This window comes from Salmo salar, chromosome 07 (assembly GCF_965601325.2).
Source record: "Salmo salar chromosome 07, fSalSal1, whole genome shotgun sequence".
NCBI lineage: Eukaryota > Metazoa > Chordata > Actinopteri > Salmoniformes > Salmonidae > Salmo > Salmo salar.
The window spans coordinates 24,613,799-24,632,584 of record NC_138297.1 but is presented as its reverse complement, the minus strand read 5'-3'; the positions used below and the strand labels follow the sequence as shown (position 1 = coordinate 24,632,584).

The 18,786-nt window shown below is 45.0% G+C and overlaps 1 protein-coding gene across 1 annotated transcript in view; it reads left to right on the top strand.

Annotated features, from left to right (window-relative positions):
- Positions 1-1,335: 1,335 nt before the first annotated feature.
- Positions 1,336-18,786, top strand: part of fgf11a (fibroblast growth factor 11a) — a 142,477-nt gene continuing 125,026 nt past the window's right edge. Inside the window, exons 1-2 of the mRNA XM_014206821.3 lie at positions 1,336-1,698; positions 2,015-3,286. Of these exons, the coding sequence (XP_014062296.1) occupies positions 3,094-3,286 (193 nt within the window). The 5' untranslated portion in view covers positions 1,336-1,698; positions 2,015-3,093. The remainder of the gene's footprint in view (positions 1,699-2,014; positions 3,287-18,786) is intronic.

The following is an 18,786-nucleotide window of genomic DNA, read 5'->3' as shown; positions in this document are numbered from 1 at the left end:
CTGGATAAGAGCATCTGCTAAATGACTAAAATGTAAATGTATTGTTTAATAATGTACAATTGATAATACTTAAACAATGTGCAATCAGGTATGTTGAGATTAGCTGACTAAGATCAAGAAATGGTAATGAGAAGTGAAGAACAAAGCAAGTATTTAATTAACATAGTAGTGTGTAGAAGTTCCATAATATAAGGCGAAATCATAAGTTACAAAACATCACTGGCATTAAAACAGGCATTATTCTAGGCATAAAGATCTTAGAGCTACAAGACTAAGCGTGAACAAAACACGCCGACTCAGGCCAAAGGCCATGCAGTCTAGAGAGGAGCGTTTTCATACAACCGTTTCCGTAGGGCAAGAGATCGAACACAATACCTTTCATTGCATTTATGCCATTTGAAGGTCTAACTTTTCAAACCATAACCATTCACCATTGACCAATCAGACCCACCAAATTACAGTAACATGATCAACCTGGCCCAATCTCCACAGCATGTCACAGCATCCAAAGGCTTGTGCGGGGGATGAGGCCGATGCAGATAAGGCAGAATAAAACCTTTTGCATGCAGTACTTTCAAGTTCACCCTGTCCAGATACAAGTTACCACAGAGATCATACATCAATACAGATGGCATAAAAAATTCTCCTCAGAGGACAAGTTTCAGACGAATACCAAACATGGCTACAATAGCATTATTCTAACACACGTTTCAATAGAGGCATTTTGTCCTCTTAAAGGGGAAGGGCTAACTGGTCCTTGAGCATTGTCTTGGTCCATTTGCCATGCGGACCCAGGTGAAAAAGAGCAAATAAATTGGCGCGGGGCCTTCATACGTTTCTCTATGACGTTTGATAAGTGACGTTGTACTGGTGACGCTGTCCTGTGTGACTCAGTGTGTCTGTCTGTCTGTCTGTCTGACTGTCTATGTCCTTGTCATATTGAGCAGTGTAGAGAGGGACTACAGCCACTGACATCCACTCTCTGTTTGTCTCTTTACACCAACATCACAGAGAGGGGGGGGGGGGGGGTGCGATAGTGAGAGAAAGAATAGGAAAGGGGGAGGGAGGGGAGGAGAGGAAGGGAGAGAGACGAGGAGTGAGGAGGGGAGGAGGGATTTCGATTCAAAGAGAAGGGAGGGAGAAGGAGAGCAAAGGGGAGGGCTTAGGGAAATAGAGAGCATGATTGAGTGAGAGAGAGAGAGGGAGCGAGAGAGCGTGTAAAGCATGTTGCTGCTGCTGGCTCTGTAATGCACTGTGAGCAAAGGACGAGAAAGAAAGAGAGAGAGGGAAAGAGGGAGTCACACACACACCCTGTCTCTTGCACGCACGCACACACACACACACACACACACACACACACACACACACACACACACACACACACACACACACACACACACACACACACACACACACACACACACACACACACACACACACACACACACACACACACACACAGAAACTGAGAAGCGTCTTGCTCAGGAGATTGAGAGACATGCACGCACTCTCACTCTCTCACACATGCACACACACACAGGGGGAGTGGTGAAGGCAGGCTCCGGTGCGTTTTGAAGCAGCAGTGAGAGTAAGAGAGAGGACTAGCCAGTACAGAGGACAGACGACTCTTAAGCTTGAACGGACCGTCACCTACCTACCAGCCCCCAGCCGATGAGCCACAGCCACGGCCACAGCACCGTAAGAGAATACAGCTACCTGTCACCTCCATCCCTTCATCCATCCCTCTCTCCCCCTCAACTCATCAGTGTCTGTGTGAAGGGCACTCGGCTGTAGTGGTTCTGTAGTTAGCGCGCCTTGCAGAGTTGGAGATCTGAGGGGAGGATAGGCAGCAGGCGTACTGCATGTGTTCCCCCTCTCTCTGCTCTCTTTCTTCATCTCTCTCGCTCCCTCGTTCATGAATGTCACCTCTGTCTGTGGGAACTGCTGGTATTTACAAATGTGTCTTTCTCTCTCCCTCTTCCTCTCTCTCTCCCTCTGTCACTTGGGGGGGTAGGTGATAAAAGGGGTTATGCCAGGAGAGCTTGAAAGGAAGGGAAGATCCAGCTCTCCGTCCATCCATCTGTCCGTCCGTCCCGCCTCTCTTCATCCTCATCCCCCTTTTTTTCGGAGCCGATATCTCAGGTCGGACTGTCCCATTTTGAATTCTTTCCTTTTCTCTCATCATTCTCTTGTTTTGATGGAGGGATGTTAAAGATCAGGTGAAGATAGGAGGAGCTACATTGTGGACGTCTGCCCTGTCGTTTATACATTCTTTGTTTGTTGTTATGTCAACGATCCCTCATTTTTCCTCCTCCTGACTGAATTGAAGAGTGTGTGTGAGACGCAGGACTGGAGCCTATGAGGACTTTGAGACTGATCTGTTTTGATATGATTCGGTCGTCAGGCAAATTCTTTCCTATCCTCACGGAGCTGTATCAAAGTTAGCTGGAGCTCCAGGGTGAGGAGGGGGCCGTGGGGAGGGCCTGTGGCCCACGACGGAGCACCCACATTGGGACACATGCAGAGAGGGACACTGGCATAGTGGTTCTTCTCACCCACTGTTTTCTGTGTACAGGAAAATGACAACATTAGTTTTCTATTGTCCTGTTGCCACATTGACGGAGGGACAGTGTCATACCAGGGCAACACCTGAACAATATCAACGGTAACAGCAAGGACAGGCAACAGCCATATCTAAAAGACAACAACAGTTAAACCACCAGTGACAGCAACAACGCACTGCATCTAACCAAACCTCAATCAGCCAACACCTGATAACTTTGGGTGGGCCTTTGACAAGGACTCCACCTCTCCATCTCTCCATCCCCCTCTCTCCACCTCTCGCTCTGCTGTGGTGTTCTTCTCCCTTCATCCTCCAGCGAGAATCCCCTAGTGACCCCCACTCTGCAACTATATTTATCCAGATATTGTTGACATTATATTGACATTTATATGTCAATCTAGGCAAGTTTGCTCAAAGGATTCTGGGTAATCACCCCGGGCGGTGCTCCATCGCCCTGGGTGAAAGGGCAGGGGGGCGGCCCACGGTTCCCCCCGACCACAACCGGGTGAAGAGCGGGCGCGGGCAGCAAGATGGCGGCTCTCGCCAGCTCGTTGATCCGCCAGCGGCGGGAAGTGAAGGACCCCCAGGCCAACCGGCAGGTGGCCAACAAGAGGAAGCCGTGCCCCAAGGCCAACAAGTCCCTGTGCCAGAAACAGATATTATTACTCATTTCAAAAGTCCGACTATGTGGCAATCGAGGCCGAAAATTAGAAAAAAGACCGGGTGAGTCAACACTTATATCTTTCTCTTTTCTGTTTTTTTTTTTTCCTTTCTTTCTTGTCTTTCTTTCTTTCCCGCTGAGATTCAGGATTGTATCTTTGGTCTGGTTTATTAAAAGAAAAGCTCCTTTACCTCCGTGTTACTGAACACACACACACACACACACACACACACACACACACACACACACACACACACACACACACACACGAGTTGAGTCTGTGCTCCCGGTAGGAAGGAGAGGTGTTGTTCAGGTATTGACCAAGCGGGGACACTAGCATAAGCCCCCGTCGTATGTGGGAGGTCAATGGAGCTGATCACAGGTTTATAGAACTCAGGTCAAGGTTCTCTTGAATCATCAGGGGAATGGCTGGAACATCTGTTGTGTTATCAGCTAAATGGACATGAGAGGGAATAACAATTTGCATGTACTGGTTCTTTTCAGCTTGTCTGTAGAGAATCTAAAACCTTCAGATATATAATCCAGTCACTTCTGTCAATTCAATACAAGTACATTTTCTTTCTCAGACACAATTGAACCATCTAAACACCTCATTTCCCCTGTTACAATACACCTCAATGGTCAAACAAGAGTCCTAGTATACATGACAGGGAATGAACCAGAAAACGGACCCCTTCTCTGTCTGTAACGGCTCTGATTATTGTGTTACGTGTCAACACGGCTGACCGACCAGCAGACAGGTCCCGGTCATTCGCGACAGTCGAATGAACTTGACATATGGCGTAGTGATTTAGCGCCGTATGAAAACGTCACTAGTCTCATTTACGATTCTGGGGGCCGTTCACTGAGGGGCCCCCCAAGGTAACTGGCTTGGGACTATTTCTACAGTAGGTGTTGTGTAAAATAAACCGTGTGTGTGCATGTGTATGTGTGTGTGTGTATGTGTGTGTGTGCGCGTGTGTGTGTGTGTGTAATAAACTCAGAGACACATTTAGCCTGTCAGAGTAAATCTTTCACAAGACATTTCTGGTTAGCGGAATAAAACTAGACGTGAGGAGGCATATTCCCAGACTGCTTTGGGGTCTTCGTCACTTAATCCTGTGGCGTTTTATGACCTCCTATATAAATGTACCAAAATGATGTTTAATGGTGGCAATAGTATTTCTATGAGGTAGTGTGAGACATTGGATTGGGTATGACATCTAAGACTAAGATTAAAATCTAAGATTTTCTGGCATTTAGGATGAACTCATGGACACCATTTTTATGTCTATGCGTGCTGTATGAAGAAAATAAGAGGTGTATTCGCAAACCAATGCTAACTAGAAAATGACTTATTTTTTTACTATAATACTGCTTAATTGCCAAATCTCGCAGTATCCCTTTAATGTAAAAAAATGTTTTAAAAAAAGCAATAATATGAATATTATTTACAACATTGTGACGTTTGGAAATAAAGAGCACATCCTGATTTTGTGTGATATTCACACACTGTGAAACACATCTCGATCCTCTTGCCATTTGGAACCGGTCGTTTGGAGTGTGCTGGGTGTCAATGAATTGGATTGATTTAGGACTGTGACGTCACCTTTAGAATGTATTAGCCTTTTCTCTCTCAGTATACCGTCTTCTATTTAATATCATATTTCCAAGTATGATTTCAGGCATGTCGCTTTAAGAACTGAAGGCTCACTTACTGTTTGACGCTGTTTGAGGTTTCTCTCTATTGTGGTTGGATTGATGTGTGAATTTTCTATAAATGCTGTGTGAACGTTCTACAAAACGTTGCGTGAACATTCGACAAATCAGTGGTTCTCAACCCACATTAAACCAATCTGGGAAACAATTTTTAATGCTATATTGATAGTAATTGTAGCAATTATATGACAAAGGAGAATAATTCAATGTTGCCCATATTCTTGATGAGGAATGTTAATAAGCCCTGCTAATAGCACCTCATTAAAAATACTGTGACTGAAGAAAAATATGTTAAATGGTGAAATGATTTAATCACTCTCCCTGGTTTTAGTCATTTAGTCATTTCAGTTCAGACCAGTTGAGAATCGCTGCTATAATTGTTGTGTGAACATTCCATAAATGTTGTGTGAACATTCGATTAATGCGGTGTGAACGTTCTATGAATGTCCACCCACCATATTTCATCAGGATAATCACCATGGAAACCTTAACCCCGAACACGGCATCTGCCGTCGCGGCGACCGCACTGTAATTACAGGTGTAAAATATTGCGGGACACACTCACGCTCACACAGTCACACCGACCGAGGCCACTGTGAAAACAGATATAAAGGCCAGGTCCTAATGGCCTGCCATTGTTTGAGACCCATTCCTTTTCTTTACAGTCTGATTGTTTTATGATGGCAATACAAGCCCCTTTGCTTTCCATGGGTTCTCCACAATGGTGACATTCACTTTAAGATATAGCTGGGCACCTGTCATTGTGGGAATATAGCGAGGGGGGGAGAGATAGCGAGAGAGTGAGAGAGACTTAATCATTTGCTCAGGGTGCGTGAGGAGGTGTGTGTGTGGTACACGGTAACGAGGGATGGAGAGAGGAATGGAGAGAGGGATGGAGAGAGGGGATAGCTGTGTAATGTTTAATGCCTGTATCAACTATGGTGACAGTTCAAACGTGTAGTATGGCAGTGTGATCTTTCCATTGGTGTGTGTTGTTTTGTTTGTGTTGGTGAGTGTGGTGATGCGGCTGATATGGGTCAATATGTTTTAGTGTGTTTGTGTGTCTCTGTGAGTGTATGAGTGCTCCAAGTGTTCCTGCGTGAGTGTGTGAGTGTGTGAGTGGCAACGCAATCCCTTACAGAAAAATCACATGAGATGTCAGTTAGAGAATGAGGTTAGTGGTGAATATGTTAGAGGACATGGAGATGTCAGTTAGAGAATGAGGTTAGTGGTGAATATGTTAGAGGACATGAAGATGTCAGTTAGAGAATGAGGTTAGTGGTGAATATGTTAGAGGACATGGAGATGTCAGTTAGAGAATGAGGTTAGTGGTGAATATGTTAGAGGACATGGAGATGTCAGTTAGAGAATGAGGTTAGTGGTGAATATGTTAGAGGACATGGAGATGTCAGTTAGAGAATGAGGTTAGTGGTGAATATGTTAGAGGACATGGAGATGTCAGTTAGAGAATGAGGTTAGTGGTGAATATGTTAGAGGACATGGAGAAGTCAGTTAGAGAATGAGGTTAGTGGTGAATATGTTAGAGGACATGGAGATGTCAGTTAGAGAATGAGGTTAGTGGTGAATATGTTAGAGGACATGGAGATGTCAGTTAGAGAATGAGGTTAGTGGTGAATATGTTAGAGGACATGGAGAAGTCAGTTAGAGAATGAGGTTAGTGGTGAATATGTTAGAGGACATGGAGATGTCAGTTAGAGAATGAGGTTAGTGGTGAATATGTTAGAGGACATGGAGATGTCAGTTAGAGAATGAGGTTAGTGGTGAATATGTTAGAGGACATGGAGATGTCAATTAGAGAATGAGGTTAGTGGCCATTCTAGCCATTCACATGTGAAACTTCAATTGATTTGTGATATCATGTGAAAACGTGTTTTTTGGAACACTTCACACGTGATATGAGGAACTGACCCTCCCCTCCCACCTCTGTCAGCCCCCCCCTCCTCCCGGCGGGTACTATCCCAAACTAATGACGGCCCACCCTCCACTTCAGCCCAGTCAGCTGTTAAGAAGGTCAGCCTGCTCCACTGCAACCAACACTACATGGAGGAGGAATCACCACATGGGAATTAGAGAAGGTGTGCGTGCAAGAGAGAAAGAGAGAGAGAGAAGGAATGGGATGATGTATAGGGCATGAATGCTGTTAACCAAACAGAATACAGTAACACCTAGACCACACATCATTTTAGGGGCACGCTCATCTATGGTGTGTGTGTGTGTCTGCATGCTTGCGTGCCTGCATGAGGATGTGTCTGTGTGTCTGTGTTTGCATAGAGACAAATGATGTGGTGACAACACACACACTCTGGCTGGCTGCTGGTGTGTATAAAGGAAGTGTGTGCGTGTGTGTTTGTGTGTGTGTATAGAGGCAGCGTGTGAGCGGTTCATTCTTGCAGTGTGATTCATCAGGCCCCGTCAGCACCGCTCATTAACACACTGATTTATCAATAACAGACACACACAGATTTGATCAACAACACCGTGCTCAGTTTAGAGAGCAGCCGTTCAGCCCTGCACACACACAGAGCGGTATCGGCCTGTCCCGAGGTTAACCCAACTCTCTCTTTCTCTCTCCCCCCTTTCTCTCCCTCCTTCCCTCCTTCCCTCACCCTCTAAGTGTATCTTCCCTCCCTGGCTAAAGTAACCATGGCAGCGTTGTCAGTGAGCCAGGCAGTTAGTCAGGGACAAAGGGGAGCTGGGGCATTGTGTATGATATATGCTACAGTACATAGACCCAGGAACCAGTCTATTGTGAAGCTGATAATGTGCATCTATAATGTACAGTAACTCTATTATTTTATTTATTTATTTCACCTTTATTTAACCAGGTAGGCTAGTTGAGAACAAGTTCTCATTTGCAACTGCGACCTGGCCAAGATAAAGCATAGCAATTCGACACATACAACAACACAGTTACACATGGAATAAACAAAACATACAGTCAATAATACAGCAGAACAAAAGAAAACAAAAAGTCTATATACAGTGAGTGCAAATGAGGTAAGTTAAGGCAATAAATAGGCCATGGTGGCAAAGTAATTACAATATAACAATTAAACACTGGAATGGTAGATGTGCAGAAGACGAATGTGCAAGTAGAGATACTGGGGTGCAAAGGAGCAAGATAAATAAATAAATTCAGTATGGGGATGAGGTAGGTAGATAGATGGGCTGTTTACAGATGGGCTATGTACAGGTGCAGGGATCTGTGAGCTGCTCTGACAGCTGGTGCTTAAAGCTAGTGAGGGAGATATGAGTCTCCAGCTTCAGAGATTTTTGCAGTTCGTTCCAGTCATTGGCAGCAGAGAACTGGAAGGAAAGACGACCAAAGGAGGAATTGGCTTTGGGGGTGACCAGTGAGATATACCTGCTGGAGCGCGTGCTACGAGCGGGTGCTGCTATGGTGACCAGTGAGCTCAGATAAGGCGGGGCTTTACCTATCAGAGACTTGTAGATAACCTGCAGCCAGTGGGTTTGGCGACGAGTATGAAGTGAGGGCCAACCAACAAGATCGTACAGGTCGCAATGGTAGGGAGTGTATGAGGCTTTGGTGACAAAACGGATGGCACTGTGATAGACTGCATCCAGTTTGTTGAGTAGAGTGTTGGAGGCTATTTTATAGATGACATCACCGAAGTCAAGGATCGGTAGGATGGTCAGTTTTACGAGGGTATGTTTGGCAGCATGAGTGAAGGATGCTTTGTTGCAATATAGGAAGCCGATTCTAGATTTAATTTTGGATTGGAGATGCTTAATGTGAGTCTGGAAGGGGAGTTAACAGTCTAACCAGACACCCAGGTATTTGTAGTTGTCCACGTATTCTAAGTCAGAGCAGTCCAGAGTAGTGATGCTGGACGGGCGAGCCGGTGCGGGCAGTGATCGATTGAATAGCATGCATTTAGTTTTACTTGTGTTTAAGAGCAGTTGGAGGCCACGGAAGGAGAGTTGTATGGCATTGAAGCTTGTCTGGAGGTTAGTTAACACAGTGTCCAAAGAGGGGCCAGAAGTATACAGAATGGTGTCGTCTGTGTAGAGGTGGATCAGAGAATCACCAGCAGCAAGAGCAACATCATTGATGTATACAGAGAAAAGAGTCGGCCCGAGAATTGAACCCTGTGGCACTGAACTCTATCAGAGAAGTAGTTGGTAAACCAGGCGAGGCAATCATTTGAGAAACCAAGGCTGTCGAGTCTGCCAATAAGAATGTGGTGATTGACAGAGTCCAAAGTCTTGGCCAGGTCGATGAATACGGCTGCACAGTAATGTCTCTTATCGATGGCGGTCATTTAGGACCTTGACCGTGGCTGAGGTGCACCCATGACCAGCTCTGAAACCAAATTGCATAGCGGAGAATGTACGGTGGGATTCGAAATGGTCGGTAATCTGTTTGTTAACTTGGCTTTCGAAGACCTTAGAAAGACAGGGTAGGATAGATATAGGTCTGTAGCAGTTTGGGTCTAGAGTGTCACCCCCTTTGAAGAGGGGGATGACCGCAGCAGCTTTCCAATCTTTGGAAATCTCAGACGAGGTTGAACAGGCTAGTAATAGGGGTTGCAACAATTTCGGCAGATAATTTTAGAAAGAGAGGGTCCAGATTGTCTAGCCCGGCTGATTTGTATGGGTCCAGATTTTGCAGCTCTTTCAGAACATCAGCTATCTGGATTTGGGTGAAGGAGAAATGGTGGGGGCATTGGTGGGTTGCTGTGGAGGGTGCCGGGCAGTTGACCGGGGTAGGGGTAGCCAGATGGAAAGCATGGCCAGCCGTAGAGAAATGCTTATTGAAATTCTCAATTAAAGTGGATTTATCGGTGGTAACAGTGTTTCCTAGCCCCAGAGCAGTGGGCAGCTCGGAGGAGGTGCTCTTATTCTCCATGGACTTTACAGTGTCCCAGAACTTTTTTGAGTTAGTACTACAGGATGCAAATTTCTGTTTGAAAAAGCTAGCCTTAGCTTTTCTAACTGCCTGTGTATATTTGTTCCTAACTTCCCAGAAAAGTTGCATATCACGGGGGCTATTCGATGCTAATGCAGAACACCACAGGATGTTTTTGTGCTGGTCAAGGGCAGACAGGTCTGGAGTGAACCAAGGACTATATCTATTCCTAGTTCTACATTTTCTGAGTGGGGCATGCTTATTTAAGATGGTGGGGAAGGCACTTTTAAAGAATAGCCAGGCATTATCTACTGATGGGATGAGGTCAATGTCATTCCAGGATACCCCGGCCAGGTCGATTAGAAAGGACTGCTCGCAGAAGTGTTTTATGGAGCGTTTGACAGTGATGAGTGGTGGTCGTTTGGTCACATACCCATTACGGATGCAGGCAATGAGGCAGTGATCGCTGAGATCTTGATTGAAAACAGCAGAGGTGTATTTTGGAGGGCGAGTTAGTCAGGATGACATCTATGAGGGTGCCCGTGTTTATGGATTTGGGTTTGTACCTGGTAGGTTCATTGATAATTTGTGTAAGATTGAGGGCATCAAGCTTAGATTGTAGGATGGCCAGGGTGTTAAGCATGTCTCAGTTTAGGTCACCTAGTAGCACAAACTCAGAAGATAGATGGGGGGCAATCAATTCACATATGGTATCGAGGGCACAGCTGGGGGCAGAGGGAGGTCTATAACAAGCGGCAACAGTGAGAGACTTGTTTCTGGAAAGATTAATTTTTAGAAGTAGAAGCTCGAATATTTGGTTACAGACTTGGATAGTAATACAGAACTCTGCAGGCTATATTTGCAGTAGATTGCAACACCGCCCCCTTTGGCAGTTCTATCTTGGCGGGAAATGTTATAGTTAGCGATGGAGATTTCAGGGTTTTTGGTGGATTTCCTAAGCCAGGATTCAGACACGGCTAGGACATCCGGGTTGGCAGAGTGTGCTAAAGCAGTGAGTAAAACAAACTTAGGGAGTAGGCTTCTAATGTTAACATGCATGAAACCAAGGCTTTTACGGTTACAGAAGTCAACAAATGAGAGCACCTGGGGAGTGGGAGTGGAGCTAGGCACTGCAGGACCTGGATTAACCTCCACATCACCAGAGGAACAGAGGAGAAGTAGGATAAGGGTACGGCTAAAGGCTATACGAACTGGCCGTCTAGCACGTTCGGAACAGAGAGTAAAAGGAGCAGGTTTCTGCGCACGATAGCATAGATTCAAGGCATAGTGTACAGACAAAGGTAAGGTAGGATGTGAGTACATTTGAGGTAAACCTAGGCATTGAGTAATGATGAGAGAGATATAGTCTCTAGAGACGTTTAAACCAGGTGATGTCATCGCATATGTAGGAGGTGGTACAACATGGTTGGTTAAGGCATATTGAGGAGGGCTAGAGGCTCTACAGTGAAATAAGACAGTAATCACTAACCAGGACAGTAATGGACGAGGCATATTGATATTAGAGAGAGGCATGCGTAGCCAAGTGAACATATGGGTCCAGTGAGTGGTTGGGCTGACTGGGGACACGGCGATTCAGACAGTTAGCAGGCCGATGCTAACAAGCTAACAGTTAGTAGGCCGGGGCTAAACAAGCTAGCAGTTAGCAGTTAGCAGACCGGGGCTAGCAGTTAGCAGACCGGGGCAGGCAAGCTAGCAGGTAGCAGACCGGGGCAAGCAAGCTAGCAGTTAACAGACCGGTGCTAGCAAGTTAGCCTTTGGGGGACATCGCGATAGGGGTAAGTCTGTTTTTGCCTCTTCGTGCGGTGACGTCGATAGACCAGTCGTGGAATTAGTAGGGTTCCAAGTAGCTCTAGGTAGCTAGTAGGCCGCAGTTAGCAGAATGGGCCTTCAGCGGACGTCGCGCCTGAGGGGCCTGTTGGAATCCTCGGGCAGGTTATGTCGGTATTACAGTCGTAGAGGATCGGTGGGGTTCCGTGCCCCGTACCGGCAGTAGAAGGGGTCCGAATATTGCAGCCCAGGAGTGGGCTTCGGTGGTAGCACAGGAGCCCGGGCCGGGCTAGCTTCAGGCTAATTGGTGCTTGCTCCGGAATGGAAATGCTAGCCAGGAGTAGTCACCCGGGATTGCGGTTAGCTAGTTGCGAAGATCCAGATGAAAATGTTCCAAGTTTGCGGTAGGAATCCGGGGATATGGGGGAAAAAATAAAAAAATAATAATAGGTCCGTTATGCTCTGGTTTGAGTCATGTTGTTTGAACTGGCGATAGCTTTCCGAGCTAAAGGTTAGCTGATGTCCGCTAGCAATGGTTTGCTGACTGATAGCTGGTAGGTAGTTAGCTGGCTAGCTTCAGTTGAGGGATTCCAGATCCGAAGTAAATAGAAATACTTTAGGAAAAAAAACAGATCCACGCCACATTGGGTGAGGCGGGTTGTAGGAGAGTGTTTAGAAGTTGAGGTTTAGGAAAATATTTTAAAAAGATATGCGAAGAAAAAGATGTAAAAAGATATATACAAGGGACACGACAGGACAAAGACGTCTGACTGCTACGCCATCTTGGATTAAAACAGATTAATATAGGGGAGTGGTTACTATTGGGGATGAGATGACAGGCATTCACTGTTGTGCGAGGATTGTGTATGCATGACGCTTGATGCAAGGAACTACATACAGTAGACAGTATTACACACACACACACACACACACACACAAACACACACACAGCAAGTTTGTCAATAAGGATATGGGTCCGTCAATAAGGATATTGCTTTCCCATTAGTGTTGTAGTGTATGAAAAATACAACTACTGCAATAAACCACAGAAAATGTAACTGTTACATACCACTGAACATTTCCAATTATTTCATTACGTTATTGTTTCCAAATACGGTCGCAGATCTATAAAAGGCTATGAGCTGTGAGCGTATGACAGCAATTTGTATCCCGCCATTCAGACCACAGCCATCCATAAGAATTATGTCTGATTCTACCCGTGTAAGATGGCCGTAAATTTCCCCTCTTCAGTTCCATTGTTTTTCACTACTCACCTCCTGTTTAATTCCAATGGGACAGATGTTGTGTGTGAAATGGTGCCCGGTAGCAATGGGTTTTAGATGATCACATTTGGCCTCAATAATGATCAATGGGTGTAAATGCTGAAGGTCCTACCTGACTGATTTATGGTTTTATGTGGAAAGTCTATTTGTTTTCTGTGGTTTAGGGTTGAACGTCAATCATCGTCCACGGGCATCTATGGGCGATAACTTTGGGGAGGTGGGGGGGGTCTGGGTATAATGCCTGGTCAAGGCATTATTTGGCATGGATTGGTGCGAGTGCCATGGTACCAAAGTGGACAGAGAGAGAAGGGCAGTCGATTTGGGATCGGAATAAACTCGCTTTGGATGACCTTCAAAGTAAGAGCACAGAGGGACAATGCACACTTACACACACACGCACACACACACGCACGCACACACAATCTGTGACAGGTGTGCCACTGGTATCAGTATGTCGAACAGCTCAGGGGTCATCAATGCATAATTAACCTGTAACACCATCTGTAACTTGTACCGGTGACACACACACACACACACACACACATGGGTAGAGTGCCCAATTAGTGCCCGGTGAGAGCATCGGCATGGATAGGTGACAGTGCCATGGTACCAAAGTGGGACAGAGAGATTGGAGCACTTGATTTTGAATCGAACAACTGCGCTTCAGTTGACCTTCAAAGTAGGAGAAAACAGAGACAACACACACACACACACACACAGTCAAAAACTGCACTGCAACAACAGGGCTAGCAATTTTAACAAATCACCACACTTTTACAGCATATAATGGTGCAATCAAGCAACACATCAACAAACTTTTTTTGTGACAAATTGGACAAAATCATCACAAATTGTCATGCAGAATGTCATGATTGCCGAAGCAAAAATCAAACATTTTGGACTGTAGCTACCACAAAAAATATATATTTTTGGTCCAAAAATCTGTAGGGACTGATTGATCCTGTCTTGTCATGTACAGTTGTGGCCAAAAATTTTGGCACCCTTGCACTTTTTTCAAGTAACTTTTCCCTAAAAATAAGTTGAAATTGAACAAAGTTTTTGGTCTCCACAATTCTTTATTTTACTGTTAATATTACAGAACCTTTGTTTTTGATTCAGAACTTAATATATCCATTTAAATCAGAAAATAAACAGGAATGGCATTGACAAAATTATTGACACGCTAGACTTAATATTTGGTTGCACTGCCTTTGGTCAAAATAACTGCAATCAAGCGCTTCCTATAACCATCAATGAGCTTCCTGCACCTATGTACTGGTAGTTTGGCCCACTCCTCTTGTGCAAACTGCTCCAGTTCTCCCAGATTTGAAAGGTGCCTTCCCATAACTGCTGTTTTCAGATCAATCCACAAGTTTTCAATGGGATTTAGATATGGACTCATTGCTGGCCACTTCCGAACAGTCTAGTGTTTAGTCTTGAATCATTCATGGGTGCTTTTTGAAGTGTGTTTGGGGTCATTGTCCTGCAGGAAGATCCATGACCTTCGACGGAGACCCAGCTTTCTGACACTGTGTCCGACATTGCGCTCCAAAATGCCTTGGTATTCTCCTGGTTTCATGATGCCATGCACACGTTCAAGGCACCCAGTGCCGGAGGCAGCAACGCAACCCCCAAAACATCACTGAACCTCCATGTTTGACTGTAGGGAAGGTGTTCTTTTCTTTGAAAGCTTCATTTTGTTTTCTGTAAACATAGAGATTGTGTGCTTTACCAAAAAACTCTAATTTGGTCTCATCTGTTCACAGGACATTTTCCCAGAAGGGTTTTGGCATGTTCAGGTGTGTTTTGTCAAATTGCAGCCGGGCTTTCTTATGCCTTTCTCTCAGCAACGGGGTCCTTCTGGGTCTCCTACCATATAACCCCCTTTCATTGAGTTGGCGACGGATTGTGCGAGTTGAAACTGTCGTACCTTGTGTCTGAAGGTCAGCTTGAATCTGTGTGGCAGTTGATTGAGGTGATTTCTCCACAATTCAAACAATCCTTCGCTGCACTCTTCCATCAAGTTCTCTCTTGCGGCCACATCCAGGGAGGTTGGCGACAGTGGTATGGGCCTTAAACTTCTTGATAACATTACGTATGGTGGAAACAGGAACATCATGGTCTCTGGAGATGGACTTGTAGCCATGAGATTGTCCATGCTTGGCTATAATCTTGTGTCTGACCTCAGATAATTCTCTGGTTTTCTTACTTTTGTCCATGCTCGTTGCGGTACACACAGTTACACAAAACAGGAGAATGAGTCCTTTTCTCTATTCAAACTGGTTTAATATGTGATTTTTACACTGCAGGCACCTTCAACTCAGCACAGGTGAGTTCAATTCCAAAGTAAATGAGAATCACCTGCTTGAAATCTAATTATTTCTAACTACTTCTAGAAGGTGCCAATAATATTGTCCGGGCCATTTTAGGATTTCTTTGTGGAATTAGCTAAGAGTCAGTATGATTCCATTTTTTTTTGTTTTGTTCAACTGCACACCGAAGACATACATACGTGGATACCCAAAATATGTTTTAATTTCAACCGTTTTCTGGAAGAAATGCTGCATTATTTGAAAAAAGTGCAAGGGTGCCAATATTTTTGGCCACGACTGTATGTAGTTGGCAGCCTTCTCTCTCATTGTGAATATGTGACTTAAGATGCAGGTAAAAGATGATGTGTTTCTGCCAAGGCAGCATCTTCCTCTCTCCCCACCTTCTTGACTCAATGTCAAAAATTAGCAAGTTGCGAGATGACATGAATGAAGCATTGTCCCTTTAATCAATGGCCACACTTCTAATGTCAGTATTAACATGCATTGAGACAGGAAAGCCGACGTTAGCATTTTCTATGCAATCAATGTGCCTGATTTTATGCACACACAGATGTGCATACAGTGCATTCGGAAAGTACTCAGACCCCTTGACTTTTTCCACATTTTGTTACAGCCTTATTCTAAAATGGATTAAATCGTTTTTTCCCCTCATCAATCTACACATAATACCCCATAATGACAAAGCAAAAACTGGTTTTGGGAATATGTAGCAAATGTATAAAAAATATATATCCTCATCAATCTACACACAATACCCCATAATGAAAATACAAAAACAGGCATTTAGAAATGATTGCAATTTTATTAAAAAAAAAAACTGAAATATCACATTTACATAAGTATTCAGACTCTTCACTCAGTACTTTGTTGAAGCACCTTTGGCAGTGATTGTGGCCTCTAGTCTTCTTGGTATGACGCTACAAGCTTGAGTTTCTTAAGCTCTGTCAGGTTGGATGGGGAGCGTCGCCGCACAGCTATTTTCAGGTCTCTCCAGAGATGTTCGATCGGAATCAAGTCTGTGCTCTGGCCAGGCCACTCAAGGACATTCAGAGACTTGTCCTGAAGCTACTCCTGCGTTGTCTTGGCTGTGTGCTCAGCCTGTTGGGAGGTGAACCTTCACCCCAGTCTGAGGTCCTGAGGGCTCTGGAGCAGGTTTTCATCAAGGATCTCTCTGTACTTTGCTCTGTTCATCTTTGCCTCGATCCTGACTGGTCTCCCAGTCCCTGACCTGAAAAGCATCCCCACAGCAACAGTTTTCAGCTGTGCTAACATAATTGCAAAAGGGTTTTCTAATGATCAATTAGCCTTTTAAAATGATAAACCTGGATTAGCTAACACAACTTGGCATTGGAACACAGTAGTGATGGTTGCTGATAATGGGCCTCTGAACGCCTATGTAGATATTCCATTAAACATCTGCCGTTACCAGCTACAATAGTCATTTTTAACATTAACACTGTCTACACTGTATTTCTGATCAATTTGATGTTATTTTAACAGACAACAACAAAAAGACAACACATGCACCACCCCGACCCCCCTCGTGGCCATGCGTGTGTGATATCTCTGTCGGCCCTGTCACACCGGCCTCACACACCCTCATTAAATAACTCTTCCCTCTATCCCCCTCTTTCCTATCCTCCGTCTCCTCCCCCTCTCTTCTCCCCACGGCCAGTGTATGTGTGTGGTGTGTGTCAGAGCTGGGTGCGTGTTAATTTGCTTTGATCATGGAGGGATTAGGAGGTGACAACAGGTGTGAAAGACAAAATAGATAATGGCATACTATGCCCCTGGCATCTCTCTCTCTCTACCCCCCCCCCCCCCCCCCCCCACGCCTCTCTCCCCCTACCACTACCCCTTCCCACACGCGCACACATACATGCTGCACTAAAACATGCACACTAACGGCCACTTAAATCAATGTTTTGACATGAGTACATGAAACACAGTTAAAGTAACTGCCCAGTGAAATCATATTCTGTTAACTCATAACCAAATAATGTTGTTGACTTGTCCTATACTCGTATTTGTGGCCAAAGCATAAATTGGAGAAAAAACACTTAACCCCCCCTCAAATATGTATCTCAAACAGTCTTAAAAAAATGCTTGCTATTTCCTTATAGAACATGATGTCATCCCCCTGAGGAGGATAATCCGGCCAATCAGCAGTCTAATGACCATTATACGCCCACACCATTCTGTTGGTGGGGTCCACACACACCATTCCAACACAGAAAAGCTGCTTTTTAACATACTTATTTTGTATAATTAGGAAGGAAAACTATATATAGGTAATTTTTCATAGACATCTGGAAATACTGGGCAGTTACTTTAAATATTCAACACCTTCCATACTAAGTGCATGAACTACATTAAAACATTCATGCTCTTCTGCCATGCAGCCAGCCACCACACTACTCATTATCAAAATGACATCCGGAAGAGCAGTGTGTGCGTGTGTGTGTGTGCACGCAACTGCACGTGTATGCATACGTGCCTGAGTTTTCACGTCTGTCTGTGTGACTGTTCTTGTCTCTGTGTGTGTGTGTGTGTGTGTGTGTGTGTGTGTGTGTCTGCTCATGCCTGCGTGGTTCCGTGTATGTGTGCCCTTGTGTGTGTGTGTCAACCATCCCATAAGAGGTAGCTAGAGTAGAGTGTAGTGTCAACCATCCTATAAGAGGTAGCTAGAGTAGAGTGTAGAGTGCTAGTATTTAGACTAACAAGGAGTACATTATGGCAGTAAAGATGCTCCCTGGTGATGTTCTGCTAAGGCAGGGTAGTGTTGTGATGGTAGGGCTGATGATGTAACAGGACCTTCTGCATTACAGGGACGGGGCTGATCTATGTGCACTGTGGGGTCTCCCCTGGGAACCTGGTGTGCATGGAAAGCAATGAGTGCAGATACATGTAATGTATGTTTGTGTGAGTGTGTGTGTCCTTTGTGTGTGTGTGTGTACACTGCATGACCAGAAGTATGTGGACACTTGCTCGTCAAACATCTCATTCCAAAATCATGGGTATTAAAATGGAGTTTGTCCCACCCCTTTGCTGCTATAACAGCCTCCACTCTTCTGGGAAGGCTTTCCAGTAGATGTTGGAACATTGCTGCGGGGACTTGCTTCCATTCAGCCACCAGAGCTTTAGTGAGGTCGGGCACTGATGTTGGGCGATTAGGCCTGGCAAGCAGTCGGCATTCCAATTCATCCCAAAGGTGTTTGATGGGGTTGAGGTCAGGGCTCTGTGCAGGCCAGTCAAGTACTTCCACACCAATCTTGACAAACCATTACTGTATGGACCTCGCTTTGTGCACGTAGGGCATTGTCATGCTGAAACAGGAAAGGCCCTTCCCCAAACTTTTGCCACAAAGTTGGAACCACAGAACCGTCTGGAATTTCATTATATGCTGTAGAGTTAAGATTTCCCTTCACTGGTACTAAGGGGCCTTACCCGAACCATGAAAAACAGCCCCAGACCATTATTCCTCCTCCACCAATCTTTACAGTTGGCACTATGCAGTCGGGCAGGTAGGGTTCTCCTGCCATCCGCCA